The 19,070-nt window shown below is 55.2% G+C and overlaps 1 protein-coding gene across 10 annotated transcripts in view; it reads left to right on the top strand.

The window, feature by feature from the left end:
* Window positions 1-19,070, top strand: part of MYRF (myelin regulatory factor) — a 68,696-nt gene that overhangs the window by 17,770 nt on the left and 31,856 nt on the right. For 9 of the 10 annotated variants that reach the window (XM_080403812.1, XM_080403809.1, XM_080403817.1 and 6 more), the window contains exons 2-4: window positions 12,821-12,908; window positions 13,726-14,052; window positions 16,600-16,661. In XM_080403812.1, the coding sequence (XP_080259938.1) occupies window positions 12,821-12,908; window positions 13,726-14,052; window positions 16,600-16,661 (477 nt within the window). The remainder of the gene's footprint in view (window positions 1-12,820; window positions 12,909-13,725; window positions 14,053-16,599; window positions 16,662-19,070) is intronic. The other variant, XM_080403816.1, reaches the window with a different exon arrangement.

The raw sequence follows: 19,070 nt of genomic DNA, 5'->3' as shown, positions 1-19,070 counted from the left end.
GGAGCATCACCTTCTTTCCTGGCTGAGGCTGTCAAATCTTGCACTCCAACTGCCATATCCTCCTCGCAAGACTGAAAACCCCTCCCAGCAGGCTGCTTTCTCCAGGGTGAGTTCATGTATGTGAGGATTCAACCACTGTTTAGCCTCCTGGGTGTAAACAGACCAGACAAGGACTTCTGTAAAGCTGCTTCTGCACCCCGAGCAGAGTTATTTCAACCTTTTCCAAAGCCTCTCCAGTATTTCCATGCTCTCTTCCAGACAAACAGAGGTGGGCCACCGATTCCAGCAGCACTATGCAGAAAAGCCAGGACCATTTCTCTGTCTTCTGTTTGATAGTCCACTCGTGCATGGAGAACTCTGCAGCCATGGCCAGAGCTGTGACATTGTGCCGAGGGCTCAGGGGCTGTGGTTAGTCCTGAAAGCTGGAGCCTTTCATTTAGTCTTTTTTTCCCCCAAGTTTCCCTGCCTGTACGTGCTACTTCCAGGTGATTGTCTTGCCTTTTGCTTTGCTGTTATGCAGCAGACAGATTGCTGTCATTTACCAGGTGATTCAAGATGCTCTGTAAGAATGAATTGTTTGATTTCCTTTCTTTTTTATCCCACCAATATGTGTGCCACCTTCAAACTTTGCCAGTGGAGAACAGCAATAAAAAATGCTGAATGGCTTTGGCCCAAACACCAGTCCCTGGAGGTCTCTGCTAGTCACCCTTCTGCTCTTTGATGTCTCTATACTAGCAGCTGTATTTTAGCTCTGTCAGTGATGCAGTGTTAGATCTCTCTCATGTTCTCCCTGTCAGTTCCATGCCGGGGAAGGTTCTAATCAGGATGTCGTTTGGCATTAATTGAAACACATTGGAGAAATCCAAGGCTGCAAACACTGCAGGGCAGGGGCTGCCTGGCTGGTATTTGAATTGACAACACCTAGCCCAGCAGACCTCCAGTGTGCTGCTACAGAGGCAGCTCAATAACAAGTGTATTTAGCCATCTAAATATGCTGCCAGTACCACAAGCACCGAGAGAGAAGATGAACAGTGGATTTTGCAGGAAGGCCGGGATTTCTGCCCTGTTTCCCATGAAGTCAGTCAAACTGCTGTGGATCAGCCCAGCTGGAGCCATGGCCCTTTCGGGAAAGCAAAAGATGATGCACCTGGGGGAAGATCATTCCAAACATGGTTATTCAAAGGGAGGGAGACGGCCTCCCTGCGAGCAGCTGCGGCAGATGCTGGGGTGGCAATAGGAAGCAATAGCAGGGGGGTTGCTGTGCACAGGACAGCCACAGGAAACCGATCATGGCAGGCTGGTGGTAGCCAGGACCAGAGGAGCTGGCCTGTGCGCAGTTGTGGTTAGGAGATAGTGAATGGCCCAGCTGTGACATCCTTGTGCTATTTAGCACCAGGGGCACTGGCGGTGAGTAGCGATAAGAAAGGGAGCATTCAGGTTGGGCTCTGAGAAAGGCAGCCAGGCTTGGAGGAGCGTGGGGCTGTGGCATCGTCTCCCGAATGGAAGTGCTGAAAGTCCAGACACAAGGGGCAGAGCCCCAAGGAGCGAGCTGGGAATGAATGACCTTATGCTGGCCTGGACAGAAGGCTCTAAGAGGTCTTTTAATCTATTGATCTAATGACTCATACAATTTGTGTAATTTCCTTGCCTTCCCACTCTTCCCTCATAACTCAGCTCTTTGTCACAGTTCTGGCTGGCAGCAAGGCAGACTTGTTCGCTCAGGACCTACACGCTGCTTTCCCCAGCAGGTGCTTTAAAACAGCAGCAGCATGTGATCTCTGCTGTGGTGGGAAGGAGCTGGGGGAGCGGTGCTGGGAAGGAGCAGCACTTACTGCCTGTTGTCCTGTGCGCTGGAGGGAGACTGAGGAAGCAGAGGGGAGGGATGGCCCCCGGCGGTCAGGTACCAGGAGAGGGCTCTCGATTTGGTTCGCAGGTCCCTGACCTTCCTCGTGCATCTCTTCTGCGCGCAGTCCTTTGGGAGAAGGTCTTACCCCTCATTATCCGTCCCTTGTGCCTCCACGCCCGCAGAGCCAGCAGCACTGCCGTCAGGTTTGTCTTGTTTTGGGCACATCTCACCCTTATTTGAGCCTCAGTATTTGCCTTCACTTGTTTAATGCGTGGAGATGACTCAGGCTGCACATCAAGAGCCTGAGGAGCTGCTCTGCCTGGAATGTGTGCAGCCAGTGCCTCCCACCTCCCCCAGCCCGGAGTGACCTCCTCATCCTCTCCTCCATATGCTGCCCTCCCCACACAGCATCCTCCAGCAGCGTGCCAGGCACCTTCCCTCTTGGTTTGTACTGCTCCAGACAGCACACTTCTTTGAAGTGAGACCCAGAACACACAGAGAGCTTGCAGGGTGGATGGGATCCAAACAGCATGTTTGGTATCTGATTTGTATTGTCTGGTAACTGTTTGCTAAATCCCTGGTGCAGGAACTATGTTCCAGCGCGGGAGACAGCTCACAGTTAGTCAGAAAACACAAACAGCAAATATTGAAGAGAAAAAAGAAATCTCAGTTTCAGTGTGAAAGTCTATATGGAAATAGCCAGCATGGCAGTAATCCCTAGGGAATTAAAAAAAAATCTAATTGCATCATTACTTGTTACTTATTGTGGGTGGCTAGAGAAGTTTAGCTTAGCTCAGGAAATGGCAAAGCATGAAGGTGACTGAGCTGGTCCACGACCACCTGATTGGAAAGTAGCTTCCTTGGAGCAGAGGGCTCTTCAGTCTGGTAGTTAAGGGTGTGGAGGTACATCGTGATGAGGTGTGTCCTCATCGTACCTAAAATGAGGACCTTAAAGGGTGGAAATGGATTACTGTGGCCCCTTCCTCAGGAGATGAATTGATCAGCTGAAGCCTAATTCTGAATTGCATGTGTCTGAAGGATGTGTCTTCTCCAGTGAGAAACTCCGGGTTTGGTGGGGGACACCCTAAGTAAAAAATTAGATGGGCTGCAAGATTCAGGGATGTAATGGTTGGCATTGTCTTGAGATGGATGAAATCAGAGAAATAGCGTCCCCTGTGTCCGTCCCTCTCTCAGGAGCGCAAGGAGGGCAAGAGCTCCCAAGCAGGGCACAGCAGCTCCTGCATCAACCCTGAAGTGGCAGAGCAGGATGGGTCTGTCTGGACCATTTACACAGCCCCAGCGCTGCTGCCTAGCCCAGCGTGCACCAGCTGAGGGAGTACCTGCAGACACACCATTTGTACTCCACAGCTGCTGAGTAAGGCTTAGACCACCAAAGCAGGACACGTTGAATCTCCTCCTTGTTTCCTTCTTGGAAAGAGGAATGACTGCCCTATGCCTGTGAGCCTGAGCACTTCTCTTGGTCGTGTTGCTCGGCTCCTAGATCCTTGAAGGATCAGCCTTGGGAGGTTTGTGCCATGTGTGCAGCAGAGGTAGATAAGGACTTGCTGCAGCGCTGGTGGAGGAAACCCAACGATGTAAGAAGCTTGTGGTGCCCTTTGTGATTTTTGCAGGAGTCGGTCCTGGAGGAAGCACTATTTGCAGTGTAGCACTGAGAGAAAGTGCTGTGTGGTTGCACATCCCAGCTGTGTGAGAAGTAGCGATGACCTTGTGAAAGATTGGTGTTGGTTGCACAAAAGTAGTGATGGCCCTCCCCAAGCCCTGGCAAAAGTCCCATCTAGATAAATTGCTCTGCTTTCTTACTCTCAGTCTCCTCTGGAGGCTGTCCAGGCTGGACAGGAGAGACCTTGTTGCCTCCCAGTTGGAAGGGAGGAACGAGATGCCCGATCTGGACGTGGTGTTCCAGGCGATGCTTGGCTGCCTGTGGGCTTGTATTCTGTTGCTGTTTGATTATTAATCTTCTTGACTAAGGACTGTTTTGTGCTGGGGGGGTTCCAGGAGAGGTCGTGCAGCTCCAAGTCCCGAGTCCCCCACGTGTGTGGTGTGCATGTCTTCCAAATCGGGCTGAAAGTGGTCTCCAGAGTGGCTCTCCACGTTTGCTAAGAGCCTTTCCAGGAGCCACAGGCTCAGCAGTGTTGGTGGCCCTGCAGCGTCTGGGGACTGTGTCCCTGGGCTCTCTCCCTGGCAGTAGCAGAGCAGCAGTGACATTGCTCAGCCATCTGCCATCAGCCTCATCAAGCCCCTGTCCCTCTCTGAGCCTTTATTGCCTCTCCCGGTCACCACCAAGCATGACCTGGGCACCTGGGTCAGAATCTCTGCTTAATACTGGTATGTAACTGGTAATAAATATTATTATTATTTCATGTATTGTTGATATGCTCTGATAATAATTCACACCAAAGAAAGTTTATGCTGATAGCAAGAAGGGCTGCGCTGGACCTTCGCTGGCATGATGCTGACAGGGATCTTGTGCACATAGGTGTTACCCTATAGAAAAAGGTCACTGCAGTCCCCCAAAACTTGCAATCTGGGTCAAGTGAGCTGCAGAGAGGAGCACACAAGAGCAGAAGCTTTTGCTTATGTCTCCATTTTTACTGTCCCTTAAAGCTCGGCTCGGCAGGGTGGCCACGTGGCTGATGTGCCGTGATCCCACTCAGGGCACAGCTGGAGGAGCTGGGCGCGTCGTGCTGCTCCACCTGGGGTCAGGTGAGCCCACCAGCATGAAGGAACCTCGGTGGCCAGGATCCAGAGGCGGTGCTGAAAAGCCCTTCCCCATTTCTGTCTTCCTCCTGGGCTGGGGAATGATGGTGCAAGGGTCATGGAGCCAGCCTCAGGCAGCGGTACCTCTTTTTCAGTCCTGAGCTTGGGAGATGCCAGACGAAGTGGCCTTCTCAGGTCCTGTTGTCCCCCATGCCAGCTCTCCAACACCCTCAGTCCAGAGAGGGAGATAAAGGCGTTGTCTTCTGCCTCTGTGGGACTCCAAACAAACAGGGCAATGTGCCCCCCTGGGCAGGCACCTTGGACCCTGCCAAATGGCGACGCTTGTGTGGGTGCTGCTGTTGCTTCCATCTTAGTGCATGAATGGACAAGCAGGGCATTGACGGCTGCGGGGACACACACAAATGCTCCACTGTGTCCCCTCTCACACCTTCCCCTCCTCCTCCTTGGCCCCAATGCCCGGAGGACAATGGCTCTATCCATGCCAAGGTTCACAGCTGGCAAGGGCGGAGGAGAGGCCAGGACAAGGGTGGAGAGCTGGAAGGAGAAGGGACTCAGGAGGGTCTGGAGGGATAACAGCTCCGGGAGGGAAGGGACGAGGGGAGACGAGAGATGGGGAAATTCGAGAGGGGCTGGAAGAGGGATAGGGGAGAAGGTGCTGAGAGGTGGCTGGTGGAGAGGCCAGGGAAGGCAGTAGGAAGGAGGGAGTAGAAAGAGGAGGGCTCAGGAAGGTTTGGGAGGGAGGACGAGACTTGGTCATCTCCTCTGTGTGGAGCTTTTCCTGCAGGGCTCCCTGAGGGACGTGCCCGTGCCCTGCTGTGGTGCAGCGGGATGATTTCCTCTGGATCCTTGTACCTCTTCTGTCTTGGGATGTCTTTCACCACACACCTTGTCCTCCCTAGGGTGTGGGAGGTGGAGAGAGAGCGTTATCTCTCTATATATACACCTATACCGAGTGTATATACTGGCTTGTATCCGCTTCCTGCTAGTACGTCAGGAATAGCTATGGGAGCGAGGGATGCTGTGGGCCTGAACCAGGACACGTTGAACAGTTAGGGACACTTCCCAGCTTATCTAAAGGTGCTTTTGTCAGATATATTCTTCCGTGCATGTAAGCGAAGGAGCTGTAGTAGGCCTGTGTGAGAGCAGAAAGGAGTTTTCCAGCGGCCATGGAGACACTGCTGCGGCTGGTGCTGCTGACTCCAGGCGCTGGGCTGCAGGCTGGCCATGGTTTGGTCACACCTCGTACCAGTGCGGTTCATTAATCTGTTTTGCCACTGGCGCTGCTTTGCTGTTCACCCAGGTTGTTGTTACTCCAGGGTCTTGTTGGCCACTGGAGACCTGTAATGCTTTTTATTCATTGTGGTAAGTCCGGAGTCTTGGCTAAATCCCACCTGTCCTGTGTCTCTATTCCTGTTGCACTGCTTTTCCTGCATCCTGCTCTAGCTGGCGTGGGATCGTTTCTCCTCCCAGCAGCAGGATCGTTGCTGGGTCAGCTGTGGGAGCAGGGATGCTGTCTGGGAGCTCACCAAGGGGGTCAGGCACAGCCGGGCTGCCTGCAGCCTCGGTCTCTCCACAGAGAAGGTGTGTGTGTTCAAAACCCCTCTCAGCTGCTGCATTCGGGAGTTCAAATACATGACACACAAAATTCGGCTCCTTGGAGCTCATATCTTCTGGGTAATGCCCAAATTCTCATGAACCCTCATTTCCTTAGCCCTGAGTTTGGTGTTTTCCCCAGGGTCTTGTCCCATGGACTGGCAGAGCTCAGTCTTGGCTGTGTGTTTGCTGTGACTTTGGATGTTGGGTTTTCTGCTCTGGCATGAACAGAGGATGCACAAGCTGCCCCATTGCTTTGGAGGGACAGGGCCATTCTTGGTGATGGGCTGATAAGGGCACGTCCCCAGGAAGGAACACAGGGTGGTGACTCTACCTCTGCATTGACTGGGACAGGCCTACCTTCTGTGATGGGAAGGGGCTGTGTTTGCATGTGGGCGGGAGAAGGGTGTCCTAACACGGCTGAAGATGCTCAAGGATAGGAGTGAGTATTATTTACATTATATTTAGGAGTGAGCAGCCAGTCAGTGTAGCTAGTGTAGCTCCATCAGCATCAGACCAAGTGAAGACCCCTGAAGGCAAGCAGTTGCATGCATGCACACCACATAAAAGTTTTCCCCGCTGGCAGCCTGTGCAGATCCCAGCTGGTTGTCCTGGAGGGGCCAGAGGAAGATGATAGAGAGCTTGGCGTGAGGAGGGGCTCAGCCCATGGAGGAACCATGCTGCAGTTCAGGGAGGGGGCCTGGGGGCCCCTCAGTGCCTCAGACAGCCGGGGCTTTGCTCTGGGGTGGTCCCGAGAGCGCTTTGGGGGAGATGGAGGAGTAGGTCTGGCTCGGCGTCCAACTCGGGTTACAGGAGCCCCTTTTGCTGGGAGTGACTGGTTATCATTACAGTCAGGTAATAAAGAGCTTTAAATAAGGAGGAATGCTGGGCCGGTATCTGGGGGGAGGCAGGGGCTGCAGGGTCCTTGTCCCTCCTGACGGAGGGAATCTTTCCACCCCTCTGTACACTCTGGGCATCCCTGGGTTGGGTGGATGGAGCGATGGGGAGATCATCCCACTGTCCCTTGCGCCACCAGCTGTGTCCCTGTGGCTGGCTGTCCCCAGCTGGCAGATGCATAGCCCAGGTCCCTGGGCAGAGGCAGGGTTTTGTCATGGCCCCTTGCTGTGTCCCACTCCAGGCAGGGCTGGCACGGGAGGGTTGCCATCCCCAGCTGGATGCTCTTCGGGCTTCACCCTGCGCGGCAGAGCCAGCCAGGCTCCCGCTGATGGGGAAGTAGGTCTGAAGTCGAGCGCTGGCCCTGCAGCTCCCCAGGCTTAGGCAGTGTTTGGTTAGCTAGCCATGGCACAGATTCCTCATGCTCACAGCCAGGCCGGCAGCCAATCTGCCAGGGCCGAAGGATAAACAGGGGAGGAAGCAGAAGGGGATGCTGAGCAGCATGAGGCCCCGGGAATGTGCCGATGCGGCAGCCTGGCCTGCCGGTTGCACAACGCCGTGCACACGGCCACAGGAACGTGCTCGGGGCTGTGCCGGGCCTCTGCACCTCACCGTGGCACCAGTCACCCCAGTGTGGCGTGCCACTGCTGAGCTTCATGGGCAGTGCCGTGCCTCACCGTCTAATGGCTGGTGGGTCTTCATGCCCGGCAGCATTTGCTGAAGCTGGCTGTGTTTGTCCTGCTCAGCTATGTATCCCACCAACGCTCAGCACCCACTCCAGTGCGTGCTGGAGAGCTGCTGGGAGAGGGGATGCTGCATCTTGCCATGTGGGACCAGCAGCCAGGAGCTCCTGGGATCTCCTGATCCTGTTCCCCCATGCACCCACTGGGTATTTTGTTATTGCCTCCCTGTTCAGCAATGGCTTTGTCACTGGGGTGCTCTGTGCCTCAGTTTCCCCATAAGCACCCTGCCCTAAAGTGCTTTGTTCAGGGAGGGCACCAAGCAGAGGTCCTTGGGAAGGTGCATGTGATTTGCTGGTTGCAGCGCCCAGCTGAAGGGCCATCCCATAAGCTACAGACTCTCTCCAGCATGCTCCAGCCACCTGCGCTGTACCACCAGCACCACGCCAGTGAGCCTTCTCCCTCCGCTGTGCTGCTTCTGACAGCTCCCCAGCCTGCTCTGGCTGTGAGCGAGCTGCGTGCCCTTTGCACCAGGTGAAGTTTGGTACACAGCAGGGTAACGGATCTGGCCCAGCTGTAGGTCAAGGGCTTCAAAGCAAAGGGCTGGTGCCACTGTCTCCTGCAGGCTGCTCCCTCTCCCGGCTGTGCTGCACACCGGGCACTGCCCAGCATGTCACTTGATCCGAAGGCAGCACATCCCTGGGGCCACGGATGCTGCCCCCATCCTGGCCATGCTGGCAATGGGGCAAGAGGCTTGGATGCTGCTGGAGCACTCCTCGTCCTGTCTGGAGCGAGCCTGGGGCAGCACTACACCGGTGACATCTGCTGTGCTTCAGGCAAGTGTGCTGGAGAAACAGCCGGACTTGCAGAGCAGCCAGCGGTGGAGGGTGTTTCTTGGACCTGTCTTGTTCTGGGAACCAGTCAGGGTCGAGGTGGCAGGGAATGGAAATGGGCGGCAGGTGGGCTCACCGGGGTGTGTGGCTTTGTGTTATCTCAGTCTCAGTCCTCTTCTCACCGCCTCTGACAGCACTCAGGTCAGAGCACGGTACTTCATTTGTAATTCAGTCCTGCAAACGCTCAGCGAATCCCCAAAACCCTGAACAAAAATTCCCCCTCTGGTACATGGCATCAGTGCCTCGGGGAGGCTCTGGGCTTGGCACAGCTGCTTCTCTTCCTCCTCATCACTGGTGTTCCCCCACCCCTCACTGATGTTCCCCAGCCCCTTAAAACAGTTGACTTCGTTGTCATCTCCAGGTTCCCACATCTGGTTTGCGTTAGCAGATCCCAGGATGAAGTTCTTCAGCTCTCTCCCTTCCTCCCACCCCCAGGTGACCCAGGCAGGCTTATGGGTGATTAGAAGACAGGCAACAGAGCAAGAATAGGTGGGGGAGGGACTGTTATAAATAGAAATACCATAAACTTATCAGCCTACCACTCGAGGTAAATTCTGGTTTTAATCTCCCAGACCTGTAAATATGACGACTCACGGGGGCCAGATGCCGTTAACTCTTTCAGAGCCCCGCGGCTGCGTGCCCATCTCTGATGGGAAGCAGGATGCAGCGGAGCACCCGAACACAGGACAGGAGCAAGTTCTTGAGCCGAGAGGATGCCACCAGGAGGGATGAGCTGGCAGGCCCACGCCATCGGAGCAGGGGCAGGGAGGAGCTGGCAGTGTGGGAAGCACCTCCGTTTGGATGTTGATCATGTTTGGAGGTTTGGGGAAGGCAGAGAAAACCAGTCCAAACATTGGGATTCCTGACATTCTCACACGTACGGGGGCCCCTGCTTGCCTGGCTCTGCTCATGAGGAGGGTGCTGCGGGTTTAACATCTTCTTGTTCCTCAGGCAAAGTTTACTTTTTGGGGGTCTCCTCAACCCTTTTGCAAGGGAGGGGTTGACATGGTGTGAGAGTGGGGTGGCAGTGCAGGGGCCAAGAGGAGGACAGGACCTGGGGACCTGGCAGGTTTGGGAGCTTCTTTGCAGCAGCACTGACTGAAGGAGTTGTGAAAGAGAAGGTTGTCCTCAAAGAATTTGCTCTGAAGACCTTCCATGTCTGCACAGGGAGGTCAGTGTGTTAGCAGTGGCTGAATTACTTGGTCGTGGTACCCTCCTGCCCTGGGATGTTCACTGTGTGCAAAGAGCACTAATAAGCTGGTTTGCAAGACAGTGCTCTTTGGGCAGCCCTGTGGGTGCCTGCGGCATCGCTCCCACTTGCTGCTGTGGGATGGAAGGCAGAATTCATCCTGCTGAGCTTCAGGGACATCAAAGGGACTACGGGTGACAAGAGTGCTGGTATACTCTTTGGAGCATACCAAAATTCGGTGCAGAGGCAGGGCCATAGACAGGAGGTGCTGTGTGGGGATTGCTGCTGTTCTTTCCACAGCAAGAGGGCAAACGCCAGCAACATGGGGGAGCTCAGCGCTTCTCTGGGCTCCTCCATCTCTCTTGGGCTGGGATGAGGAGATGCGGGAGTCTGTCTCGTGCAGAGCTGTGTGGGTGTCGAGCTTCCCAGGGTCCCTCCTCAGTGGCTTCCTGCTTCCTCCTAATCCCCACTTCGGAGGGGGAGGGGGCATTGTTAGTGTCGTTGGGAGCTCGTGACTCTATGGAGAAGTATTAGCTTTTAATTAATCACCTAAGCTGGCTTTTGGTAAGAGCCCAGCCTGTGTGGAAGCTCCGGGTGGTGGGACATTCCTTGTGCAGGTTTGCCAGTGAGACCCAGTGCCCTGACATCCCTGTTCCACCCCAGCTGTGCAGGTGCCTCTGTCCCCATGCAAAGCCCTTTACGTTTAGTGGCAGCCCCTTCCCATTGCACACGCGTGGCCGGACCCCGCCACAGCTGTTATCATGTCTCAGCTCCACAGCAGCCCAGCTGACGCACCTCTCGTGTCAGGGTGCTTATCGCACCCTTTGTCTGGGTCTCTGCTGAGAGCTCCTGAAGGTGACTTTTAAGGCAAGGCAGCAAAGAAATAGGGAAGTCCAGCACACCGCTGCCTATTGAGGGTCTCCTGACCTTTCTAGGTAGCTCCTGGGCTTCTCTTCTACTGTGGAGAAGCTCCTGGAGTTTGGAGGTGTGAGGAAAACCCACAGGTGTCAGACTTGTCTTGGACGGGCTCTGTAGCTGGTGGGAAGGCAGCAAAATCGGTGAAGTGCCTTTTTTGCTTCTTTGAACCTGGGTGCCAACCCCAGAACTTGGGATGAAGACAAGTTTTCCAATAGCTTTTGTGGTGGATGTTTGCCAAACACGCCGTGTGATTTATAGCGCGGTCTCCTTAGCCGAGAGCGGGGCAGCGGTGCAGGGGGAGTGCTACCCCTGGCAGAAAGGTCTCAGCTGATGTGAAGGGGTCACAGTGGCCGAGCAGCGCCTGCTTGTAGAAGAGGTGCCTCAGTAGAGCTATGCATGGTGAAGTGCCACAAGCAGGCTATGGCAGAGGTCCTTGGGGATGAGCAAGGGACACAAGCACCGATGGTGGTCACTATCGGTGAGCTCTTCCAGTCAACCACAGCTTGAAGCAGGACACCGGTATGGTTGCTACCACATTACTGCGACCTCAGGAGAGGAGGTGGCTGTCACAGAGGAGCACCCCTGCCCTGACCTAGGATCTGCAGCTGTAGAAGCAAGGTGCTGGCACAGCTGGGCACCTCACAGGCTCTGCCTGCCCTGGCCTCTTCTCGCCATGATGCTAGCCTGGCAGCAGCATCGTCTGGCCCTGCCTCAGAGCACCCTTCCGTCTGCATGGGAGGGCACCACCACCTGCTCCCCCAAGTCGCCGGGCTCTGCCGCGGAGGGACACGGTGCACAAAGGTGCCTCGCAAGTGAGCAGCTGCCCAGGTTTTTTCCCTCTAGCCAGGGTTACTGAGGGAGAGATCCCTCCGTCCGTGCACACACCCTGTCCGTTTGGCAGAATTCCTAGCTGGATTTATTTCTGCCGATTTGCTTGTCTTGGTATGAAAGGGATTTGCAGAGGGGAGAGCTGCAATTGGCCGGGGGCGGGCTGAAACCCCCCGTTCGGGGTTTTGCGGTTCAGTGGGTGACCTTTCCCCAGCGCATGGTCTGCCGGGGGGAGGCGGGGGTCAGGGTCTTCTCCTGGGCAAGGGGATGGCTGCATCACTGTGGAGCCGCGGGGTCTTTCAGGAAGGGCCGTCTTCGTTATCTGAGCTCAGGGCGGGGGGTGGGGGGTGGGGGGAGCTGGGCCTTCTCTTCCACTTTCTTGGCAGTGTCTTTGGCACCAAGGGCTGGCACCGACCCCAGAGGGCTGCAGACTCCCACTTCAGAGAGACAGATAAAGAAAGCACTTTCTGTCAACAAAACCCGGCCCAGCTTCCCCAGAACAGGGGAGGGGAGGAGGAGCCCTCTGGGAGAAAGGAGAGGGAAACCCACCGCTTGCCCCTGGAGGAGAGGAGCGGAGGGGAGGGGAGGAGGGCTCCTGCAAGGTCGGGAGCTGATCCAGAGCTGTCATGGCAGCAGTGGAGAAATTCCAGCATGTTCTGCAAAGCGGAGGCAAGGGTCCAAAGGGAAGGAAACCTGCATTCCCAGAGCACCCCCTGAGCCCACGCTTACAGCCCTGCCTCTGCAGGGATCGCTCTCTCCTGTGGGATGCAACGGGGACCCCCTCTGTCAGCCCAGTGAGGCCAGTGGCTCTCGCAGCTCCGCTGACAAAGCTGCTGCAGGCCAGCCAGGGTGGTGGTGGTGGTTGGGCAAGACCTGGCTCTCGTGCTCTGTGGAGCCATGTGTCTTGCATAGCTCAGGCCTGAGCCCATGATCTCCCTTCTCCCACGTGTTCTGAACCTGGCTCTGGGAAGCCCATGTGTCCCACAGACGGCGCTTGCAAATCACTGTTGACAAACCCCACCGGTGTGTCCAGCTTCCCAGGTAGTGTCACCACCCTGGCTTGTCCCACACTCCCCACCTCTGGTCTTACACTGGGATGCAGATGGGTATGGACAGATGGCAGTCCTCAAACTAAAAGGATCTGTTGATCTTCTCAGATCAGTTTCTTGGTGCTTCTGACCTGCAAAGTCTTTTTGTGTCCTTCTCATGGCTCATGCTTCCACCTCCTCTCCCCTCGCAGGCCACGACATTAATGGAGCTCTGGAACCATCTAACATCGACACTAGCATCCTGGAAGAGTACATCAGCAAGGAGGACTCGCCAGATATGTAAGTGCTTCCCCTGCTCCACAGCAGGAACAGCGTTCACTGTTGGTTTTTGTGGAGAGATGTTGAGCAATTTCCAGCCCTGCAATTCAAGAAATCATTTGGAAATCCCTGCACCCTGGCTGCGCCTCTGTCCCTCCTAAGGTTCTCCTTTACTGCTCTTTGCTCTCTTACTCATTTCCAGTTCTTCCTCCCATCTTTTCCTGGCTTCCTGCCTTTGAATTTTCCTAATCTTTTCTGTCCTCTCTCTTTCCCCTCCTAAGGACGTGGCAAAAGACTTTTTCTTAATTTGGGCAATGGGAAAGAAAGCACTAGAGGTTCAGTGTGAAAGACTAAATTCCCAGCTCAGCATGAGTGCAGGAAAGGGAAGGGTCTCCCCGTGTGTGCCGACACTGGCAAGAATGGGGGGAGCACACCTGGGGAGCAGAAAAGGTGACCTGGGCTGCAGGGTGGGAGCAGGATCTTTGGGGCTGATGTGACAAAGCGGCTTCCCCGTGCTAGTCTGTAAGCTGAAGCACGGTGAGCAGCTCCTGCTGTCTTCACAAGCTTTGAGGTTGGTGGCACTTCTGGCCTTTCCAGCTCCACAGGTGGATTTTGCACCCTTGGGGTTGCATCAATCATACCAACCCAGGTGACTGACCTGCCTCCCTGTACGCTCCTGCTGGTGCCACCACAATGCTGCCTGTTTTGCTCTTTTCCGCGTGTCCCAGAGCACCTGAGTGACTCCATCCCCGCTGCTGCATGGCCAAGGAGGGGAGGGGTGGGCAGAAAGTACCATCTACCTGTCCCTCTGCTGAGGTTGTCCCCTTCTCTCTCTCAGCTGTTTCCCTGACATCCCCGCTTCAGCCAGCTATGCACACCCCCAGCCCTCCAGCTCAACCACCATCAACGCGCCTCTTGCCAGCTCCATCGCCAATGTGACCAACCCCGCTTCCAGCGGTTCCCTCCACCTTCCTCCCCCGGGCAGCCAGATCCCAATCCGGCATGGTCCTCCTCTGGCCAACCCTTGCGGACCCGGCTATGGTGCTCACCTCAACTGCAATAACAACAATGGCATGGTGGTGCCCAAGGGCTACCTTGGTGGCCACTGCCTAAACAACGTGGTCCCTCCAATCAAATCAGAGCCCAAGGCCTCCTACGCACCTGGGTAAGTGGGGTTGGGGTGGCAGAACAAGGGCAAATGGTGGGACGAGTGCTCCTCCAGGCCGTGGGGCCAGGAGGGCTGGTGTCATCAGTCCCACAGTGCTTTAACTGCTGGCAGCGTCAGTCTATGTGAAGCCCTCGCTGCACAGAGAGATGCTTTTTTGCAAGTGTAGGTCCTGAGCTTTCCTGAAGGTTTAGTTGGTAGATCTTGTCAGAGAGGATCAGTGACATCCCTCACATCTGCAGGTGGTGGCAGAACTGTTGGCCCTGGGTGACCGGGATATCTGTGTGGCACATCTACAAGCATGTGATGGGAGGCTATTGTAGCATGTATGTTTTTTTAAGAAGGAAGAGACACAGAATAAATTTGAACAAGACAAAATTCAGCCTCTAGGATATTCCCATGACTATCCCAGGGAAAGATGTTAACCGGGCAGAGAGATGTGCTTCTCTTGGCCTGATCTTGTGGATGCTTCACTCAAGAAAAGAAAAATATGGTATCCGGGATGGATTTCTACTCCTTTGCAAAAAGCTCTGGATGCAGAACTGGTGAGGGGGAAGAGGACGCCTGGGATTGAATATTGCTGACGGACTCAACCGGACAATTAGTCCTGGGAGGAGAAAAGATGTGCTGCCTGCTGTCTGGGATGGTCCTGCCCAGGACAGGCAGGAGGGGAATGACCCCAGTAGGAGGGCACAGTGACATGGCAGCTGCCATCTGCAGTGGCCAAAAAGGGGCCAGACAGAGACCGTGTCGGTCAGGAGCGGTTTGGCAGGCACGGCACTGCAGCGCTGCCTGGGACGGGGGCTGGCATGCGTGAAACATTACTGCCTGAAGACCCAGGAGGAAGGACATGTCTGCTCTCCTCCTTCTCACACACCTCTCTGATCCGTGCTGCTTTCCCCCAGCCACAGGGGAGTGAAATAAGATTACCTGAAGCTGGACAGATGAAAATCCATGTGTGCAGCAGCGTATTCATCAGCAAGAGCCCTTGGCACTGGGCACTAGCCGTGCCAGGAGGAGCTGTGCCATGGTCCAGCCAGTCTCTGTGCCTTCTCTGGTGGAGATGGTGGATGTCAGGGGCAGGGAGGCCATCCGGACTGCCCATCTCTACAAGCCCCTGTCTGGCTTTTCTCCCTCTGCCTTGTGCCATCTAGTGTTGCCAGCAAGTACAGCGTGGCGACTCCTGGACGTGGAAGCCTCCTCCAATGCGCTGAACCAATGATTCAGCCATAATGCAGCTCCATTGGGATGACTTTGGCCCTTTGAATGAACTTGAAAAGATCTTCCAGAAAGAGCCAAGCTAAACAAAATTTGCCCTTATTTTATTCCCAGGCCGTGGAGTTCCCCTTCACTGTGCGCCTAGAAGGCTACATACAGCTATGGGGGAACTGTGCCCAAAAGCATGACGTGATGCCTTGTTACGTCCCTTTCTTCTGCATGAATCTGATACTTTCCAGGATGTGAGAGGTCACGAGTAAGGATCGTAGCTTGCTATTAGAGGTGGAGACCTTGGTTTGGCTGTAGATGAAGTGGCTGAACTTTGATGGCAGCATTCCTGCAGCATCCCAGAATGACTCCTCCCCATGGCACTAGGCTTTTCCCAGAGGAGCAATGCCTTACATGTTGGGTACCAACAAACCCTTCCCTTGGACTGGGTGCGTGAATTATGCACCTCTGCACCAGGGTGGTGGAAATTTTACCCTGGCCTGAAGATGTGTGAGGCCCAAGCTTCTGCCGCAGTGGGATGCGTGTTGGGGGGGGGGGGGGGGGGGGGGCTGTGAAAAGGAAAAAGAAAAGTTGGTTCAAATGAATGTCCAAGGAGGTGCTTTGGAAATAGCTGGAGACCCCAGTTGCCTGGAGTCTGTGCTGGCTGGAGGTGAAATAAGGAAGGATGCAGGAGCTAACGAACTCCCTGCAGTGCATCTGTGCTGCCACCGCACATGACAGGGCTGGTCCTCAGTCTGCTGTCCCCAAGCCATGGGGGTGCTGGAGAAGGCAGTTGAGAGCTCCCCATTTTATTTGATTGCATTTTGCAGTCAGGGGCAAATCATGCTCCTGGTGATGCTGCAGTGGAACCAGGGTGATCCAGCCAGCAGCTGTGGTGGTGCTCAGGTTCGTACAGGTCACAAGGCAGAATCCATCCCATGGGCTTCTCAGCCTCCGCTTTTGTGCATCAGAGCCCAGGTCCCAGCCCAGCTCCCCCAGAGCCTCCCATTTACCCATGGTGAAGCACATGGTCTTTCTCTGGGGAACAGATATGTCTCTTTTGGCTTCTTTTAACTGGAGATCTCACTGGCAGGTCAGCAAAATGTCTCTCCCTGCTCCTGAGGTCTAGGGAGCCGTCATGGGGGAGCAGGGGAGCAGTGACAGCTATGGCAGTCCCGAGCTTGTCAGCTGGACGTGCCCAGGGTGACAGGGATCTGCTGTGGGCACAGCTGGGGTTTCCAACCAGAGCCTGGAGGGTGCTTTGCTCAAACTAGACCTATTGGTTGTGCTGGAAACTGGTTTAAAATGACTTTCCCTTCTCTTTTCCCCATTGTGCTGCAGCACTTTGCCTGACTCTCCCCCGGACTCTGGATCAGAAGCCTACTCCCCTCAGCAGGTGAATGGTAAGTGCTTAAAGAGAGAGAGGGGAGGAGGAAAAATAATAATAATAATAATAATCCAAACCCCAAACTCAACATCCTCCCCCTCTTTGTTCTGTGAAAGTGGTTGGCTCTGAAATCTTTATCAGACGGGAGAAAACAGGCGGCTGCAATACGTGGGGAGATTATCAGTTAGTAAATATCCCTAGACTTTCGCCTATTGTTCTGCTGCTAGTCTTTGCAAGGGGGGAGAGCGAGCGAGAGAGGGAACAGGAGAGAAGGCAAGGTGGGAATCCACTTACACGGGGAGAGATTGGCGGTGTGGCTTGTCCCTGGGCAGGGTGGGATGTGGAGCCTGTGAGCCTCCTTGTCCTGCCCTCCGCCTCGGGTGAGCCAAAGGCAAGGAGTGGGAGCGCGTCCCTGAAATGGAGCCTGGCTCGGGGAGACAGAAATGAACCCGCCGTTCAGCAGTAAGTTCCTTCCCAGCCCTTCCCTCCCTTCCAGTGGGGCCAGCTGAGCCTGGGGGTCTTCTGCTCCCCCTGCGAAGGGCAGAGAGAGCTGGGTGCCCCCGAGGTGCAGGCAGGGTCACTGCCAGACCCTCCCTGGGGAAGCCACCGAGCGTTATTCGGTTCCTCTGGTGACCTTCACTGCTCTTCAGTGGAAGAAACTCCTTGGTGAGGAAGGAAGGTTGCTTCTGGTCTCCCTTCCCCCTCGGCAGCAGCACCCTCTTCCCCAGGCTCCAGCCCAGTCCCCACCAGGAACAGCGCCTGCTCTCTTTTTTTTTGATGGAAGAGGTCAAGAGTTCTGTTTATCTTGCTAAAAAAAATCCCTGGAATTCCTCCTGGCCCTTCCTTAAATATAACAAAGAGGCCGGGTTGCTCACCACAGGGAGAGCTGCTTTGACGTGCTGGTGGAGCAGCAGCACCTCTGCTTCGGGAGGAGAGAAGGCTCCGGAGAGCACCCACAAAGCAGCTCCTTCCTGGCAAGGGAAGGATCACACTCCTGGACCTTTTTTTTCCCTGGAGCTCGGAGCACAAAGCATGGGCCCTGCGTTTCGCAAAGGCATCAGCCCCTGTTCCTGCCCTGGTTAGAAGCCTGTGGAAATTGCAATATGCTGTGGGCACAGTGAAGATGCAGTGTCTGCTCTGAGGGCATGTTCTTGGATGCTCATGCATGGGTTGTCCCTTGAATGATGCACAAGGTCTCCCAGTTTGTACACGAGCCGCCGGTGCCAAGGCTGGCCATGCTGCAGGGTCAGGACATTCACTTAAGATGCTTCTTAAGAAACACATTTCTTGCCGTGTTTCACAGGGGAGGACATGAGGCTCCTCTCCCAGCCCTGAGGCTGCTGTCCTTCTGTGCGGGCTTGATCTCCAAGAGTTGTTCTGAGGCTGTTGGAAGTTGGGTCCATCAGTTGGGCTGAGTGGTGCCAAAGCTGGCTGGCTGGTTGCGTTGCTGAGCTGTGCTCATCTTTGCTCTAAGTTATGCGTGTGGAAGTTGAGTTCTCGTCAGGATGGCAGGAGCAAAGCTGGGTAAGGGTATGGCGTGCCCCATACCATCAATACCTGGCTGAAAATCAGAAATACTCTGTCCCAGGGATGTTGCCTGGCAGCCCCGGCCACTGCAGGAAAGCAAGGCTGCTCCTTGGTCCTGATCTCCAAGCTCCCGAGGATGGAGACCTCCCCATCTCCCTGGAGCCCTCGTGCTTGGCCAGGCTGTCCCTGAGACAGCTCCAGAAAGGAGGCTGGCCAGGGAGCAGGACCCTGCTGCGAGCATGGGCAGAGGAATCCAGTCCGATGTGTGCTGGAAAAGTGCCCTGAGAGATCTCGGCAGGTAGCAGAATGCCTTTGAAGGGAGCAGGATGGGTGGAAGCGGCCCTGCCCCAGCAGCCCTCAGTAGGAGGGCTCAGCATGAATATATCTCACTTTTCCAGTCCTCGCAACGGGAGGAGTTTTCTGATTCCTGGTCAAATCCTTTGGCCTCATTGGTCAGCCACAGCCTGGCTGTTCAGAGAGCAAAGTCCATCCATCCAGCCCAGCGCCTGGCTCAAGGCTGCCTGGTGGCACCTGCTTGGGGGGGCAGGACCCAGCAGGTACCTTCCCTGCTATCCCCCTCCACGTCCCCTGTAGTAGGGCCCTGGACGTGTTTTCTCTCACCTGTGCTTTGCTGGTGTTTAGCTTAAGCAGATGTCCACAGCAGGGTGCAAAGAAGCTTTGTCTTGCACTTAAACCACCTGCAAAGTTACAGTCCCTCCCCACCCCTGGGCTTCTTTATGTACCCCAGGGTCAAATGCCCCCGGAGATGGTCGCTCTTCTCTGCAAAGACCTTGGTACCCTGTGGGGACACCTGAAGGTGCAGGCTCATGCAGACACACCTCCAGCCATTAGGCAAAAGCTGTGAAAACAGATGAGCTTTGTCCTGATGAAGAAAAGG

The sequence above is a fragment of the Falco punctatus genome, assembly GCF_963210335.1.
Source record: "Falco punctatus genome assembly, chromosome: 10".
Lineage (NCBI taxonomy): Eukaryota > Metazoa > Chordata > Aves > Falconiformes > Falconidae > Falco > Falco punctatus.
The sequence above is the reverse complement of the archived record's forward strand: the minus strand, read 5'-3'. Positions and strand labels throughout refer to the sequence as shown.